We start from the raw sequence: 17881 nt of genomic DNA on the forward strand, positions 1-17881 counted from the left end.
TTCTTTCTTTTTGTTTTCTGAATGCACACATTTGTACAGAAGGGAAGGAAAAACAACACTAATTGTCAGCACGCTGATGCTGAAGATGACACAGCCAAATCCATTTTCTTTCCATGGGAATGCTAATGGACATCCTCCAAAATCCAGTGATAGTTCTAAGATTTGGATGCAGTACTCATCCTGCACATGCAGTTCATTAAGTCACTCTGAAATCTTGACGTTTCAAAGACCTGCTATCAAGGATGATCAGTGGCAATGGACTATCCAAAGCAACCTCATCTACACGACTGTCTAATTATTAAGTTTTGGATGTATTGAAACAGCATTTGGAACTCCCTTTTGAGAAGAACAGCCATCGCCATTCCATCTCTTACACAACATCGACAAGCCAGCGAGTGTCTACACTTCGGTATTGGAGACCTGTTTGATGTTACAAACCATTTCAGCCTACACTCACCACTGGCACAATGGCAGCTTCTCTTCACATAACTGTACTGCTCTTAACTTGGAAAGTCTGTGCTGGGAGAACAACACCTTATAGTTCTAAAGCCGAGTAACATCTTGCACTACCGCAGTAATGAAGAATTAAATGTCTATAGCTTGCAGGCCACTATTCTCTGGTCCTGTATAAGCAATTTTAGCAAGCAGAAGTTACAGGCAATAAAAACATGAGTACAACACAAAGCAAACAAAACCCAAACCCCAGGGTTATGAATTTATGAGTTATTTTTAAACCAGAAATTAAGTCAGCTCTGTAGGAATGATTGTGAAAGCTAAGTCAGTAGGTAAGTCTTCTGGTTTCACAGTGTAATTGTAATGTATTTGTGTGTACATTGTGCATGTAATTGTGACTGGATTAAATGACACACAGTCTGCACCATTTTAAGAGCTGCCAAAAGAAAGCAGCCCTCCATCTACCAACTGATGATCTGTTTGCCATCATCACAGTAACAACAGCCTTGACTTCCAATATCCTGCTCTGCAGTAAAGGTCTCCCCTCCTGCTACTCACACTGATTTCAGATTTCTGATGCTGTACATCAGGGAGGATTAATAGAAACCTGCACTTCAGCAGCACAAAACTGTCATATCCCAAAGACTGCTGAGCCTCTTGTACCAGTAAAGAGCCACTTCCCCTCAGTCTGCTCCAAGACAACCAAATTCTATCCTTAAAGATTTTCTACAAAGAGGTTACCTATTTCATCAGTCTTCCATGCCTACAGGCTGCAGAAACAACAGCACTAGGTGCCAGAAAAAACAGATTTTACCTGTCTTTATTTAGTATGGCACACAGGTCATATCAGTGCCATTAGCATACAATCACAAAACATTCCCCTTCACAAGACAGATCTTAAGTACTAAAAAAAAATAGCAAAGTCAATTTCTCCTTCCCTGTGCTCCAAAGCATGGCATGCAATTCCAGCAACTCACCTTAATGTTCCACTGCATTCAACAGCAAGACTTAAACAGCCTCTGACCCATGCGATTTGCCACGTACTGTAAGAGATATCCCTCTGTGCTCAGAGCAAACTAAACAGAGTAATTCAACTTCTCAGTGCAACCCTCTGCATACATGCTGCAAACACCTGCAGAAGGGAGGTTTGGGACTTAGAAGTTACAGTGTTAGAAGTTCTTCATACATAGGTTTGTATAGGTCTACTTGTTTGGCCTTATATTCAGATGAAAAACAGTGCTACGTTTGGGTTGGGTTTTTTTCGTTGTTGGGGCTTTTCTCATTGTTTTCTCATAACAACTGCTAAATTGGGCTACTGAAAAAAGAGAGAAACAAATCTGGGTATGTATCACATCCATTACACAGGCCATTTTTCACAGCACCTGCTTAAGTGAAGAATTTTTTTCCACAACAGCTGAGCAAACATCTGGATGGGTAGAGGAGGACAGTGATTAATTCTCATTACAATCTCGTCTCTACAGAAATACAAGCATGAATCTTGAGAGTATTGACACCAACTCTCTATACACACTGGCAGAAGTTTCTGTCATACAGCTGACTTAAAAGGAACATTTATCCTGCAGTTGTAGATCCAAGCCCTGGATAGAACAAATGTTTTAGACACCTATGTTAGAGGTCACAATTAGAGTACCGACTTTGCAATCAAAACTAACTGTTCTCAACACCTCATTACTGGACCATCTCCTGTGCAAATTAAATTGATATTCAGCCCACACTTCTGAGCAGTATTTGATTTCCACTTTGAGGATAAACAATTGTAAGAATTTGTCAGGTGAAGAACAAACATGTTTTCTGCTTTCAGAGCTGCAGAAAAACAATGAGGATACTTCGAGAGCGAGACTAGCACTTCAAATGGAGTAAAGTTCTGCTTAGAGCAGTTGCGGTACCTTGGGGAAAAAAAGAGAAAAAAGATGGAGTTTGAAAATTAGGATTTATAGCCTCAGAGATTTAAATTACATTTCTGCCCCATTCTCAAAGAAAAGTGAGACTTAATATCTCTGCTGCCTAAAAATAAATGCTACCAAGTAGTCTGAGTCTCTTCTGGACAAACAACTATATACCAGATGATGCTGCACAGATGTTTGACAGCTTTCCAGTAACACAGGTACATTCCTACATTTACTTCCCACCACCCCATATATCCACAGCTTTTAGGGAAGTGGGAGTATACAGGAATTTTGGTACTGTTACTGAATCCCAAAGCATTTGCAAGATGGGAACTGTATTTTTAAGACTCTCTTCAAGTTAAAGGGTTCTTAAGGACTTAGTGCTAAGTAATAAAACCAGCTGGCAACCAAGCAGATCTTGTTATCTGTCAGCCGGTTAGATAGCGAAACATAACGGTATAATTACAGCAATTCTGCTTTCTTCATATTTATCCGCTTTTAACTGTAGAGGTGTTGCACTAAAGCTTTCTAAATATACAGCTATGGCCAGAAGCAACAGGACCAGGTATGCGCAGCTATTTTCCCAGTTCAAATGCAATTCACCTATGGAATTACTTTCAAATTTCAGAAGGAGAGATAGTGAGCTGCCTCATTCGTGAATGAGACTTATCTTCATCTCCACTCCAAAGTGGTTTTAGTTGACAACACGTTCCTTATTTAAATAAAAATTGCAAAACTTAGGAATGCAGACCAAAGGCCAGTATGTGACGCACGCTGCTGCCTGTCAGCAGAGTGGGAGCACTGGCAAACCTGCATCCATATGCAGCTCTGAACCACTGCTGCCGGTGCTGAGCAGTTCAGAACAATGGCGACAGCTTCTTCCTTTCAGGGCTGCTGAACCTATGCTTGCTGATCACTCTGCAATGTGTCATTTCCTTTCAGATTTTAGAGTATTATTTGCACAAAGACACCATGTTCGCTGATAGTTTAACAGGCACCAGTTCAGGGAGAACCCTGTCCTCCCTGCTCAGAGCTGGTTTTTACTGTTTCTTTCCCTCTAGGACTCTTGAAGCTGTAGAAGTGCAAGAAAGATGCCAGTTTCGCATTCCATTTGAAAATTATTTTAATACTATAAAATTCATTTGTTCACATATTTTGTACAAAAGATGAGTTGTTTTCTCTTAATTACAGGAGAATCATTTCAGTCTTGACATTTCAGCTAAGTAGGTCCAAAACAAAACAAGACTGGGTTCTACTGGTTCTGGAGGGTCGCAACACAGCTCACCCAAGGTCTCTTTCCAGTTTGGCTCTCACAGTTATGGACCAACTTGATGGAAAATACCCAACATCATTGACTCTTCGGAGGCTTGTAGTGAATTCGGCAACGCTCATTAAATACCTGAGACACCAAAAGAGAAGAGGAAAAGCGAATCAGCCCTCCTCCACAAGGTGAGAAAAATTTCAGGCAACTCTCTCTTCACTTAGCACCCATCTCAAGCTACCCAGCCCTGCTGTACCAATAAATGGTACTTACCAAAGCATCTGTCTCCATTCACCTTCTCTCCTGGCTTTCGTGAATCCAAAGTTTGCAGCCTGATGCTGGGGGACTGCACAGCACTAAAGGTGTTCTCCCTCAGATAAGGCAGGCTCATAATCCTGGTAGTCTGTTATCATCAAAGATGCCTTTTTTCTTTTATTTTAAAAGAGGGAGGGGAAATCACCAGCAGAAGGCTACTGACCAGCTGTGTTCTGTTAAGTTCACTCTGGCATTCAAATCTGGATACTGCACTCTTCTCTTTCCTGAGCAAATGCATTTTACATTGCCACGACAGCTAAGAAGAGGTGCAAGGGCTCTTGGAAGCCACATTCAGTTAGTTATGTGAGTGCAGGTCCTGATGCTGCCTATGCAAAGGGCACACCGCTCTTGCCTCACTCACCTCTGGCACCTTCTCTGAGGAAAATTTAGCACACAGAACTAGAGACTGAAGATCACATTTATTTAGCTTGAACTCTGGGCCTTGTCAAGCAGACTGCTTACCCTAACAAATGTGGCTATTTAAAGTCAGGCAGTCTGAATCTAAAGCACAACACACAGGCTCACACCAGTCACAGGAGCTCTGTATAAGCGATTTAGTTATTGTTTTGGCTCTGAACTTTGTCCAGCGCTGAAAAGCGACACGAGCACCACCTAGCACCAAGCTGAGGCAGTTACCAGCTCCCCCACCAGCACTCCTGTTTTCCAGGGTGTCCAGGCTTTTTCAGATCCAAATGCCTATGACTGTCAGGAGATCAAGTTTTGCGAGCTCTCCCACTGGCTTCACATGCAAAGTGAGTGGGACAGTGATTCTGGGGAAGCTGTGCATCACTTCATATAAATACATTCATTTAAACTGTATCTTCCTAGCATCATCTACAGCTGACGTCCTTCTTCAGAGTTCAGAACCTCTGGCAACTTCAGCAGAAGTGAAATCTGGAGCATGTATCAGCTTTAGAATTGATTCTTAACAACTTCTGAGTCATTTTCAACTTATTTTCAAATGCAATTTGCATTCAGAAATTGACACTTATTACAAACAGCTTCATATTGCAGAAAAACAAAAGCTGTGATACAGTTTCTTTCACACTTACAGAGAGCATGTCACATTGTGTTACCACATGCAGTGGGCACTTCTGTAACAGTGAAGAATATGCAGTGGTCTGAGATCAGTTAAGCAACACAAGGAAACTGTAGAAATCAAGAGCCATAAAGGTTCTTATTCAGAAGCATCCAAATTCTTACTAAAATAAGCAAATTGCACCATTTTTGTCCATTGTTTGTCAAAAGACATTTTAAGGGTCACTGGAAATACACTCTAAAAGACTGCAGGGGTCTTTCACATCAAACAGCACACCAGCTTGCTTGCTATCATGCAGCCTTTGAAAGCTTTTTTTAACAGTAACTCCACAGCCTACGGAAGGAAGATCGATACTACAATCCTACTAACTGCCTCCTACTGTTAGCATCATTGACCCAGAGATCTGTGTGTTACTCAGGCCACTTAACTCCATCGGTCTATCTGTGAAGAGCTATTCTCATTTTTCAGACAGGAAAGACAGTGCCTTAGAAACCATAGCATTCATGTTATTATGCAAAAACTTGATTTTGATGTCTTTTACATATTAATATAATACACATCAAGGATAAACTCTAATGGGGAGGTTTTACCTCCCAGAAGCTGATGGAAGTATCTTGTTTTGGAAGCCAATCCCTTGTTTGGCATTAGCCAAATAAAATTCCATTGCATGAGTTTCTATCCAGCAGCATCTTTCTGTATGCCACTTTCGCTACAGCTACCCAGAGCAATGTTGGCAAATACCTCTTTCCTAGTCAGATTTTTCCAGTCACTTTTCAGTTGGTTAGGGTTAATGTAAATGCATAAGTGTATTTTCCAACTACAAGTCTGCAACAGTAAAAAAGAGTGGAGGTCCTCACCTGCAAACCAATAAACACTTCCATGTTACAAACTGCATTTGGTCCACAACTATGACTGATTCTAATTCTTTCAGTGACATGTTTTTACAGGCAGCTAAATGAGACATTTCTGCCTGTATTCAGACAAAAATTCTTTTTGCATTTGGAGAGGGAAAGAGGTTCTCTATACAGTACTGCAAGCTCTGAAAAACTACAACAAACAAGAAGAGGATGCTAGATGTGAAATGCTGCAGTGACAGAATAGAGCCACCTCAGAATTTAAGCTCAGTGTCAAGATCACTTTATAACAAGACAGCATCTGGGGCTATCAATCCAGAGGGTGATGTGCCCCCTCTGTTGACACATGAGAGCAACAGCAAGCCTGCCCTTTGCACCAGGGAACTCCATCAGGAAAAGGTTCAGCTTCCACAGCCCCCCTTTCCTCTGGCCTCTGCTCAGAAGCACCATCAATACCACACAGCCAAATCTGAAACACTCATCTCTCTGATACTGTTGGAGGCCCAGCGAAGCTTTTCAGGTAGGCTACCATGGAAAAGTCTACAAAGTACTTAGCCACTGGGCAAGGAGGAGAAAGGGAGCTGCACAGGGAGTACTCCATAGTCCTTCCTCCCCCCTAAATCAGATGCCTTTCTTTCCTTTGCAGTGCAGATCATCACTATTTTAAATGACTGAGTACCTTCCAGCTTCTGTCGTTTACCACTTCTTCAACATTCAGTTCCGACTGCATCAATTTCAACTGCAGAAACAGATAAAGAAGTTATTGTTAAACAGTAGACTGTAGTCTTCACTATTTACCACTATTGCAACTTTCTAGATCTGCAGCCTTGAGCTGTCACTCTTCCACACATGCATTATTAGAGGAAGCCGGCAGCAAAGCTAGGAGTGATCACAGGTCTCAGGATCAGATTTAGAATTCAGATCATAAAAAGATCCTCTCCATTTCCTTTGCTGTCTCCTCTGTATACTGACCAAAAAAGGGTCTACAAGAACATGTCATGTATGTTCAATGAACCAGTTAATACGTTATGTGATCACAGCAGGACAAATCAGGTTTACACAGATGCAAAAGCTCCAGCAAGAACTGCCACAATATACAGTTCTTGAACACGCACTTACCATAAGAAATATAAGACTCTCTTTGATTTGCCCATCAGAAGGCCCAAGGGGCAGGTGTGACAGTTGTGTTCAGGTGACCTGCAGTAATTTGACCCTGCCATGAGGCCCTGAAGCAAGGGATTTAAGAACCATCTGCCTTTTTTTGCCTATAGTTCGGATGTATTTTTGTTGGAGTCACAACAAAATAAGGGTCAGTGTTTATCCATTTTAAACACATGGCTCCGGTTAGAGTTCATGAACAGATGCAAGCCAAGAGAGAAAGCCCATCAAAAACATTCCAAGCAAGATGTCCAGACACACACAACTAGTAGAGTTGCTGGATGCACCTTTACCTACTCAACAGGACTTCAAACTGTTGGTGTCAACCGACATGGCTACACAGTGGAATTTGTTGTTGTTTTAAAATATAATCTGACATTCTGTCCTGGTTTCAAGCTATTGTAGCAGCTATTTTTCTCCTTCCTAGTATCTGGTGCAGTGCTGTGTTTTCAACTTCAGCCTGAGAACAATGCTGATAACACATCTGTTGCTCAGTAGCTCTCACCCCTACCAAGGACTTCTCAGTCCCTCATGCTCTGCCAGTGAAGAAGGGCACAAGAAGCCAGGGAGAAGCACAGAAAGGACACCTGACCCAAACTAGCCAAAGGGGTATTCCATACCACAGCACATCATGCCCAGTATAGAAACTGGGGGGAGTTACCCAGAAGGCCCAGATCACTGTTCAGGTCAGGCTGGGTATCAGTAGGCAGATGGTGAGCAATTGTATTGTGCATCACTTGTGTTTATTGTTTTCTTTTCCTTAATTCCCCCTTTAGTTTTATAGTCTCTCCCCTTGTTACTTCCCTTATTGTAATTATTGGTGGTAGCAGTAGCGGTTTTGTGTTATACCTTAGTTACTGGGCTGTTCTTATGTCAACCAGTGGGATTTACATTCTTTTGATCTCCTCCCCATAACCGAGGGAGCAGGGGATAAGAAGGATGGGAGTGAGCGAGCAGCTGTGTGGTTCTAAGTTACTGGCTGGGCTTAAACCATGACATGTTTTAACAAGCTTTACTAATTCACTTGCTAAAGCTGCTAATCATTATGCTGCATGGTTTGGATTTCCAGGATTTATTTGGTTGGCTATTTTCTGATAATTCATTTAAGTAAAGTAAGACAATAACAAATCAATAAAACAATCAAATGATGTTTCAATGTAAGTAGATGAAGAGATTTAGCTGCTGGACTGACACTACTCCAAGTTTTCTTACTCAGTGACCCAGAAGTAAAAATCTTGGATAAAGTCCTCCAATTTGCACCATTAGCAGGATGAGAGAAATATAAATGAGAAAGCAGACCTGTATTGCAACCAAGTGAATATACATTTGAAATGCATAATCTTAAATGCAGGAGTTGTTCTGTCAAGACTGCTTACTGGAGTTGTAGAGAAAACACCACTTTCAGAGAACTAAAAAAATCCAAAAAGGAGGTGCAGGAGATGCACCTCATAAAGTGAAAATTTGAGGTCATCTCATCAAAAGCTTTTTGGGATGTTTCCAAATCATGGATTGCTTTTAATATTTGAAATCACTTCCAACTATTCAACATTATCATTGCAATACTCCCAGTGGTTTCAGTGATAGGTTCTGGGCTCAGTAACTAAATGATCTGAGAAACTGGCTCTGCAAACAACACTTGAAGAAAATAATATGCTACCATTCTAGTTTTCCAGACTAGTATGGATGCTTGTTAGCAGTTCCCTAAGTGAGGCTTTAAGAATAAAAGCACTCACTTGCCACCTGGTTCTTAAACCTGAGCTCATGACAGAGCACTTCTCTGAAGAGCACAAGAACAAACATTTCTTTCACTCAGTGCCTGGGAAAAATCAGATGCTTGAGTTCAGAACATCCCCTCAGGAAGTTTTTTAGCTACAGCTGCATCAGCATCCAACTGCTCTTTGAAAGCAGGGGCTACAAGTGGCTCCTCTTGAAGCAGAGGGATAACAGGGGAGGTTCAGGTTAGATATAAGGAAGAAGTTCTTTACTGTGAGGGTGGTGAGGCACTGGAACCAGTTGCCCAAAGAAGTGGTAAATGCTCCATCCCTGGCAGCTTTCAAGGCCACGCTGAACAGAGCCTTGGGTAATACAGTCTAGTGAGGTGTCCCTGTCCATGGCAGGGGATTGGAACTGAATGAGCTTAAGGTCCTTTCCAACCCAAACCATTCTGTGATTCTATGAGGTAGTTCAGCACCACAACAGCAAAATTTTTAGGACTGCTCTCTTCAATTCTTTTATTATTGCAGCAGGGAAAGCTACACCCAGCATATAGGACCATACAGATGTATATGTGATGGTGGTGTATCTGGCTGTTATGAGAAGAACTCACCCTAGTATTGGAAACCCTGGTTATGACAGTCCTCAGCAGAGGAAGGCTCACTAAACTGCTCAACATAATACACGTCTAGCCAGCGTAAGCAAAAGATAAAAAAGCAATATGCAAGCAGTCTTGCTTTGTGATGCAAGCATATGGTGTGGAAAAGAAGTGCACATGAGACATACAGAGCAGATTTGGAAGAGAAATCAAAGGAACAGTTCACATCCCAGCTAATCTCTACTCCTAATACACATGCAATACCCTTTTCCCTACAAAGCGGAGCCTGGAACAGGGGCAAAAGAGTGGGATTCCCTTATCCACTTCTGATGCTCCATCTAGATCACCTCTGGTAAAATACACTTTCCATCCAGAGGCCAGAAGGTTGAGCAGGTGCTTGCACATTAAAATTCCCTATGCAAACCCAGAAATTTCTCTCACATCATCACAAGGTACTCATAAAATTAATCCAAGAAATACTAAAGAACAACAAAGTCAGTTAAGTGGAATTCAAAGCTGCCTGAAAGCTCCTCTTAGAGGACAGAAATTCCACTTAATACACCAAGTAAGAATGATGTCAACTTAAGAAGGGTAACAATGAAAAGGGACAGCTCCAAGGCTGCATAATTGTGCGGTGCAAGAATCATACATGAAAGTCATATTTCATTATCTTCTGATGTTTGAATCTTAGCACCCATATTTGCTGTTTGCAGATATACTAGTTTTACAGCATCTCAAAAGTCAAAATGACCCTTCAGGCATTTTAAAGAACTAAGCAAGCCACAGGTAAGTTACATGCTAAGTGGTATTAACCAGTGAAGGTTAGAGACCACCATGGGGAAGTACAGAAGTTTTTTCTATGGCATTTGTGTAACAGGATCTCAGAAAATGCTCCACTTGCAGGATAAAAGCAGCTCTGTCTTGAGGGCTAAGGGAAACAGTTCTCATATACCCAGCCAGCAAGAACCTTGGAAAAGACTGCCCAAGCCAGAATCCACTTGAGGTTCTCTCCATCACACTGGTCTTCCCATTTGGGAAAGATCAACTCTTTTTCCTCTCTAAGTAATCTCTACAAAGCTCCACCACTCACCTTTGTCTGCTCTTTCCTGAGTTGCTTTAATAATGCTGCATCATCCTGGGCTTTTTCCCTCTCTTCTCTGAGAGTTTTCACTACACTGGAAGTCTGAGCAATGCAGTTTTTGATGATTCTCTCCCTACTGGTATGAGCATCCATCAACTAAGTGGAGAGAGAAAGAAAGTAACAACATCACAGCAGAGGATAAAATACTCCCATTTACAAGTTAAACAAAAGACTTTCTAAAGTCAAGGCATTGCTGTGCCTATAGAAACCCCCCTGATTCTACATTAGAAGCAACACTACTTTTAATAACAGGTAACAAGTTGATCAAAAGTCAAAGATACACATGAGCAGGAGTCTTGCAAAGAAAGAAGTGGACAGGGCTAATACCATCCACTGAGGCCTGAAGTGCATCCCAAGTATCACTACTGCAGAACAACAAAGTTCCCCACATGGTTTTAAACTGAAGTAACTGTTATATGCATGCAGTTTAGATGCATAGAGAAGTCAAGCATGCCAATTACGGGTATATAAAGCACTGGTGAGGCTGCACCTTGAATCCTGTGTTCAGTTCTGGGCCCCTCACTATAAGAGAGACACTGAGGTGCTGGAGCGGGGTCAGAGAAGGGAAATGGAGCTGGTGCAAGGCCTGGAGCACAAGTGTGATGAGGAACGGCTGAGGGACCTGGAGGGTTTAGTCCAGAGAAGAGAAGGCTCAGGGGGGACCTTATTGCTCTCTACAGTTACCTGACAGGAGGATGGAGTGAGGTGGGGTTGGTCTCTTCTCCCAAGGAACAAGTGACAGAACAAGAGGAAACGCCTCAATCTGCACCAGGGGAGGTTTAGACTGGAGATTAGGAACAATTCCTTCCCCAAAGGGTGCTCAGGCATCGGAACAGGCTGCCCAGGGCAGTGCTGGAGTGACCATCCCTGCAAGTGTTCACACACTGCATAGAAAAGGCCCTCAGTGACACTAGAGAATGGACTAAATGGTGGAATTGGCAGTCCTAGGGTTGGACTTGATGACATTAAAGGTCTTTTCCAACCTAGTTGATTCTGCGATTCTAATATATCAAGGTAGCGGTTTCCATAGTAACTCATACTAGCCTATGCACATAAAACATTCATAAGAGGGCAAAGAGTCAAAGAAGAGCACACTCACAGACTGGTACAGCTCTTTACACGTCTGGCTGGCATCAATCTTCCCCACAAAGGAAGCTGTTGGAATTGTAGTGTTTAATTCGTGGACAATTCTGTCATCAATCGTCCTCATCACCCTGAGAAACTCCTGCATTTAAAACAAATAATAATCATATTTGCTTATATACATGAGAAAACCCTAGTACAAAAACAATGCCTTAGAAAACTAAGTGGACTGCTTACAAGCAGCAACAAAATGCCCTCACCAACGCACACATGAAGTACATGCATACAGCGTATGCAGCAGTATGTGCTGCAAACCCACTAGTCTCCTCAGCAGCAAAGGCCAGAGGGGAGACAGAGCTGGTGGAGCACTCCCCGAGCCTCCCGTCTCCCTGCCCGCACGGTCTCCCTCTGGTAACCCACTCGCAGAGCCGCTGCCCAAGGGCCCATCCCCACCGGTTCACGCTTCCAGATGGGAAACTGAGCACAACCTGCACCAAATCTCGAATTAAATAAAGGCAACACTTTCATTAGGGTACGATATTTAAGGAACAGGCCAACGATCACCACCGTCCACAGCCCCGGACGCTGCTCGCATGGCACGCGTCCCGCTCCACTCTCCATTGAACAACGTGCGGGAGTGCACGGAGGCTCCACGCCCCGTCCCGGGGTCCCCTCTCGGGAGGTGTGTTTCCCTGCCCCGCTCCCTGCTAGAGAGCACGGCTCTCCTGCCACGGGGTAACCGGAAGGCCAGGCCGGACCAGCCTGGGCTGGGCCGGGTCCCCCTCCCCGCCGCCGCATCTCGCCCGATGCGGGCAGTGATGACCTCGACGCCCCCCACCGGGGTCCGCGCTCCCTCAGGGCCGCACACGGCGGTGCCTGGAGGCGGCGGCAGCGCGGCGATGGGACGGGAGCACCCGTTACCACAGCCGGCACCCCCCGCGCAGCCCGGCGAGGCTCACCTGGAACTCGGCGAAGTCCTCACAGCTCCCCGCTCCGCTGGGCGCCGCCATACTGGAAAGAGCGACGGCCGCGGCGCCAGCCAATCCAGCGGCGAGGAGGGATGACGTGAAGGGGGCGTGCCCTGCCTCAGGGAGAGGCCCCCGCCGGGCCGATAACGGGGGCCGGGGGTGACTTCGCCGCTCCGGGCTGCGGTGCGTTCCGCTTCCCGTCTCCGCCGCTGCTCCGGCTTCCATGCGTGGTTCACTGCTCTTCTCCAGCCCCGGTACCGGCCCAGCAGTGACACTGAGGAGCGCCGGAGATGGGCCAGGGCAGCGGTATGTGCTGCCGCGCCGGTGAGTGTCTGCCCCGCGGGGCTCGGGAGCCGTCAGAGGTGTTGTCAGCCCAGGGATGCTAGGCCGGGTGTGCTGGGGAGAGGGGATCTTCCGGGCGGCCCCGGCCCTGTTACACGTGGTGTGGAGGGGGAAGAAGCGAAGCGAAGCTTTGGCGGCTGCGTGTGGGGCTGGCAGCCCCCAAACTGACTGAAGAACATGAAAGGAATGGATTTGCAGCTTTCCTTCCTTCTCTGGAGGTCTTGGAAAGGGTTTGGTGAGGGCTGTCCGCCTATAAATGTAAACTTTGCAGGGGTGGAATGTATTGTGCATAAAAAATTAAGGGTAGCTCTTTTTCATAGAAGAGACATTTTCAGCCAGCATAAAGACTAAATTCTATGTTTAGAAATGCTCTTTTGTCTTCCAAAGTTGGGGTGAGTTTTGTGGTTCCATTCTTCCATTAAAAGATAATATTCTTTCTTTCTACTATATTGATTTGGCCTCTTTGCTTCCTCTGCTTTCTTCCAGGTGGGGCTGTTGAACTGCTGGGAATATTCCCTCAGTTCTGAGAATGACTAAAGGAATGGATCCAAATATAAGCAGAAGGCTTTGCATTAAACCCCATGAAAAAGGTTAGTATCAGCCAAAAAGTAAGTTTTTGGTAACAATCATGCTATGTTTCATGATACAACATACTTAGATATCCAGGCTGCAGTCATCCAATCAGGAATCAGACTGGCATAGATCCTAACATCCCTGCTTTTTTAAGAGGGAATTCTTATCTTTAGACTGAAAAACTGAGGTTAAATTTAGCAATAAAACCTTGGGTTTAAACAAAGCCAGGGGTCAGTATTTCTGCTTGTGAGAACAACACAGCTTTCACTTTGTAGCAGGTCACTAGTATCTGATGTGCAGTCCTGCACAGAGACTCTTCAGTGGTGCTCTAGTACAGATTCTTCAACCCTGACGTAAACTATCAATGTTCAGGAACATCACATGAACTAAAATACTTCTGCAGTTGTTCATAGTACAACCAGCTCCAGCTGTTCAAAACATTGTGCCTGCCCTGCAGGAGTCAGTCTGAATCATGGGCTTGGTTCATTTGCAAGAGTGGAGCTGGTCAGATAAAGCTCAAGCCATTAAACATTTTTTCCCTATGTATGGGACAGTTCCGATACTCTAATCACACTTCCTGTAAAATAGGCTCCCTTCAGAGTCTGCTGATGCTGGATAAAAGAAGCATTTTGCATATTTCTGTGTTAAAAACATAATGTAACTGTACTGGGTAAGAGCAGAGGTCTCCTCAGCAGTGTGATGTCTCCAGCAGTGGCCAGTAAAGGAGACCGCTTGCATTTTTGGGCAGATTAACAGGAACGGTGAGCAATAGCAAGGACTGAAGGAAGACTACTGGAAGAGGGCAGACACAGTGTTTCACCCCTGGACTACTGTCCCAGAGGTGGCGTTTTTGTGTTTAATGATCCTACTAAATTTCTTTTTCTTTCATAAATTCACCCATCCTCCTTAAGCAAGGTGTATTTTTAGCATCCACATTCTCTGAGAAGGAATTCCTCTGCTGAACCATGCTGTGAGAAAACACATGTAATCATGTAATTTAAATTTACCTCTTAGTTTCATGTAGGTGGGCATGTTCCCTGGCATCAGACATCTTGTATCGGTACTTTGGAGCAGTGATCAAATCATTCTTGCCCTCCTCTTCAAAAACAACAAAACTCTCTTCAGTTCTCAGGTCCTCTGTGATTTACTATGTTGAGCTATCACGGATACTTCAGCAGCTTTTTTTCTTCAAGTGTAAGGGTCAAAACATGGTAAATTATTCCATATTCACTCATGTTAGTTTTGGTGTATAGTTACCTAATTTGATGCATTTATTCTCTTATCACATTATGTTGATGCTTTTCTGCTCTGTAATTTTATAATATGCTAAATTTAATCACTGAGAACATCAGACCTCCTTTAGAAGGGAGTCAACTGCTCTAAATTCTGCTAGGAGAATCAAATATATAAGGTATAGGTCTTTTGTTATTGTGGAGAGCACATATAAAAGCTTTATGCTCCACTGGCCCTTCTGGCATTGGTATTTCTAAGAGGAACTTAAATTTGACTGAGCCACCATTTGGGTAGAATTATCTTTAGAGTTTCACCAAACTTAAAATAACTGATATTTTTGTTTTAACTCATCACATGTACATTTGAAGGCTTTAATAACGGAAACTTTTCCTATTGATGGCTTTCAAAAAATAACAGCAAATTAGGCAACCATTTTTTCCCAAAGTAGTAGTATAGCTACTGGTGTGGCTGTTAATCCCCCTGAAATAAAAAGATCTAAAGGACTTCAAAGCTGCTGTTGGAAGGCTTTCAATCCTCCATGCCTCCTCGGCTTCTTAGGAAAACAGATTACCTTCACACTCTTTACTCTAGCAGGAGGGAAGTGGTAACTACTGGTCTTTTCCCAAGTCCTATTCTGAGTTTCCAGGAGTGTTTCATTCATCAGCCAGTGTGTATCAGTAGTAGTATCGAATCCCGTGGTGGAGGAAGCCTTCTTGCTGGGAAAACAGACTGCATCATAAATAAAATTATTCTGAAGCTCAGGCTTACTAAGCTGTGATAATGCTTCCCCCTGCCCAAGATGCTCCAACTGCTCAACACTATTTTTTTCCTGCTGATAAATGTTTTTTATCCTGCTTCTGCTACTAAGTGAAAATGCATGTTTTACAATGCTGAATACACCACAGTCCTAATATGGGTGCAGTGCTCCCTGGCTTTGCTGATCCTGGAATGTAGTGGTGAGCAGAGAGGGACCTGACATTAAGAAAAACATCCTATTAGTAAAACCATCCCTCTCTCTTTCCTGTCATCTCCATAGTGAAGGTGCATACTTAAATACTGCAGCCTTCCTCCTTCTCCAGATCACTTGGCTGCAGTGCAAAGCAGTATTGTCTCTTAACAAATAACCAGGAGCCAAAGGATTTATTTGTGTCTCTGGTAATGAGTGTGCCTGTTCTTTTTATTTCTTGAGGATTGATACAATCAGAGCAGCAAAGATCACACTGGGTGTGAAGTTCAGCTATGTGATGGTTGCTTTGACAATAGTGGGATGCATAATCATGGTGATTAAAGGAAAGCAGGTAAGCACAATTTTTGGCTGGTGAGCACAAATCAGTTTTGACATAAACTCCTCAGTTCTTCTTGTGGATTGTTAGCACTGTTTCGGTTTGGGGTTTGTTGGTTTAATTCAATCACTGACCAAAAATGTCCTCCCAGTTCCCCAGAAGTGACCCTCATTGGTTAATTCCCAAGTCACAAAAGGGTGATGTCACTGTTAAGAATGCATCTGCTTCCTTTAAAAGGAGAGAAAAGTCTTTTTTTTTTCTCAATGATTGCATTGTTTTAACTCCTTGATTTTGCTGATGGGCTGCAAGAAGTCAAAAGGAAAGAGCACTTTCTGTTGTGAGGATCTGGTGGGCAGGTAAAGGCTCCTTGGGCCAATGAGGTCCATATAGTGACTGTATGGACCTATTACAAATGCCTCTCTACACACTGCAACACTTGTACACTCAGTATAATGGAAATAGCAAATGAGGATATTTCTCCATAGACATGAGAATACTCAAAAGTATTTTTAAAGGGTAATTCTGTACCCTTTAACTGCATTAGAAAATAGTTTGACTTTAGCACAGATGGAATAAGTTCTCAAATTATTAAAGTTTGTTGAATTGGAACACTACTTCATAGACAAGTTCCCAAATCCTGGAGGTACTGAGCATCCTTCACTGCATAGAATCTGGCAAGGCATCCAGTCTCAACATGGGGCAGAACTAGGTCTATGATTTAATTTGCATCATATTAAGAGAGTGAGTATGAAGTCTAAGATTCCACATGCAGCAAAGGCTAGTCATGATTAATTTTATGTGTTTTCAACACAGTTGGTGAACTATTAACTTTGAGGTATTTCTGTAAAGAAGCAAGGAACATTTTTCGTGCACTGAAGCCAAGCTAAAGTTTCTCAGCAGCATGAGAATTCAAGTCAAGGAATGCAAATATAATCTGTGCACAGATTATTGTCAAGTTACTCTGGATAGAAAGCACAGTGGTAACAGAAACAGAGTCCACTACATTCTTTTACAGATGACTGGAAGCAGAAACCCCTCAGCTTAAAGCATCTTTGTGGGCAGAACCTTAGTTGTGTGCTGCCTTTCTCTGAAGCAGTTCTGAATAACAGTGTTTTTTTCTATAGCCTACTAAGTGGTATAGAGACACCTTAAAACTAGCAAACCCAGCACTGTGAACTACTGAAGTGTCAAATGATGTTTCTGTCAGCATTTGCCCATCAAAATGAAAAGGGATGCAGCACTCTGAAACATAACAATGGAAATGTTTTTTACCATAAGAGACTGAACACTGACAATTCCCAGAACATTTTCCTCTTAGACTGGGGTAGTATGAATGCAAACACTGGAAAGAGAGGAGGACAGCTGCTCTGGGATCCTTGTTTTCACAGAAGCAGGAATCTATTATGTTTCATTTTTGATTTGTTTCCAGTACCTTCCAGCAGACTCTGAAGACCAGAGTATTAAATACTGACCATATATATTCTAATACCTTAACAAAAGGCACATTTATTCCTAGAGAGAAGTAATGGGTTTAAGCCAAAGTAGTCTCTTTTTCTTTTAACCCTTTCTCACCTGGCATTAAAGGTGACAGAACTGTGCCTTGAAAAGGATAGGCCAAATATTGTGTAAACTGTTGATTCATGTTTTGTACTTGTGGTCCTTTAGGTGATACCTGCTCTTGCTTTGTCATTATGTTGTAGGCTGTAAAAAGGCAAGAAACTCTTACAAGCATCAACTTGGAAAAGAAAGCACAATGGAGAGAAGAAGCTACTCAGCACATCTGCTAAACCTTAAAGGACAAAATGAAGAGACCATGTACTGGGGAAGAAAAGCTGTCCCTCTTGGCACTGGAAGAATACAGTCACATCTTTCATGAATGTTAGTTCTGTACTCTCATGTTCAAGAAAATTAGTGCATTATCCTGTAATCATTAAAACCAGAAATACTTTACTTTTCCTAA

The 17881-nt window shown here is 43.0% G+C and overlaps 2 protein-coding genes across 3 annotated transcripts; one reads left to right on the plus strand and one right to left on the minus strand.

Annotated features, from left to right (window-relative positions):
* Nucleotides 1-1445: 1445 nt before the first annotated feature.
* Nucleotides 1446-12602, minus strand: MIX23 (mitochondrial matrix import factor 23). Of its 2 annotated transcripts, XR_004549419.1 has the most exons (6): nt 12482-12602; nt 11539-11664; nt 10389-10535; nt 6509-6568; nt 3646-3759; nt 1446-2360 (listed from the first exon to the last, which is right to left on the minus strand). XR_004549419.1 is itself a non-coding variant. In XM_034060102.1 (5 exons), exons 1-5 carry the CDS (start codon nt 12530-12532, stop codon nt 3709-3711), a joined length of 435 nt encoding a protein of 144 aa, XP_033915993.1. In that variant the 5' UTR covers nt 12533-12602; the 3' UTR covers nt 3466-3708. The 2 variants fall into 2 exon arrangements, 1 of the variants encoding a protein (XP_033915993.1); XM_034060102.1 differs by lacking the exon at nt 1446-2360 and having other exon boundaries at nt 3466-3759.
* Nucleotides 12603-13346: 744 nt separating this feature from the next.
* Nucleotides 13347-17881, plus strand: LOC106023404 (protein FAM162A). The gene is made up of 3 exons (XM_034074663.1): nt 13347-13422; nt 15767-15936; nt 17622-17881. The coding sequence occupies exons 1-3, from the start codon at nt 13362-13364 to the stop codon at nt 17706-17708; spliced, it is 318 nt and encodes a 105-aa protein (XP_033930554.1). The 5' UTR covers nt 13347-13361; the 3' UTR covers nt 17709-17881.

Source organism: Melopsittacus undulatus, chromosome 2 (assembly GCF_012275295.1).
Source record: "Melopsittacus undulatus isolate bMelUnd1 chromosome 2, bMelUnd1.mat.Z, whole genome shotgun sequence".
Lineage (NCBI taxonomy): Eukaryota > Metazoa > Chordata > Aves > Psittaciformes > Psittaculidae > Melopsittacus > Melopsittacus undulatus.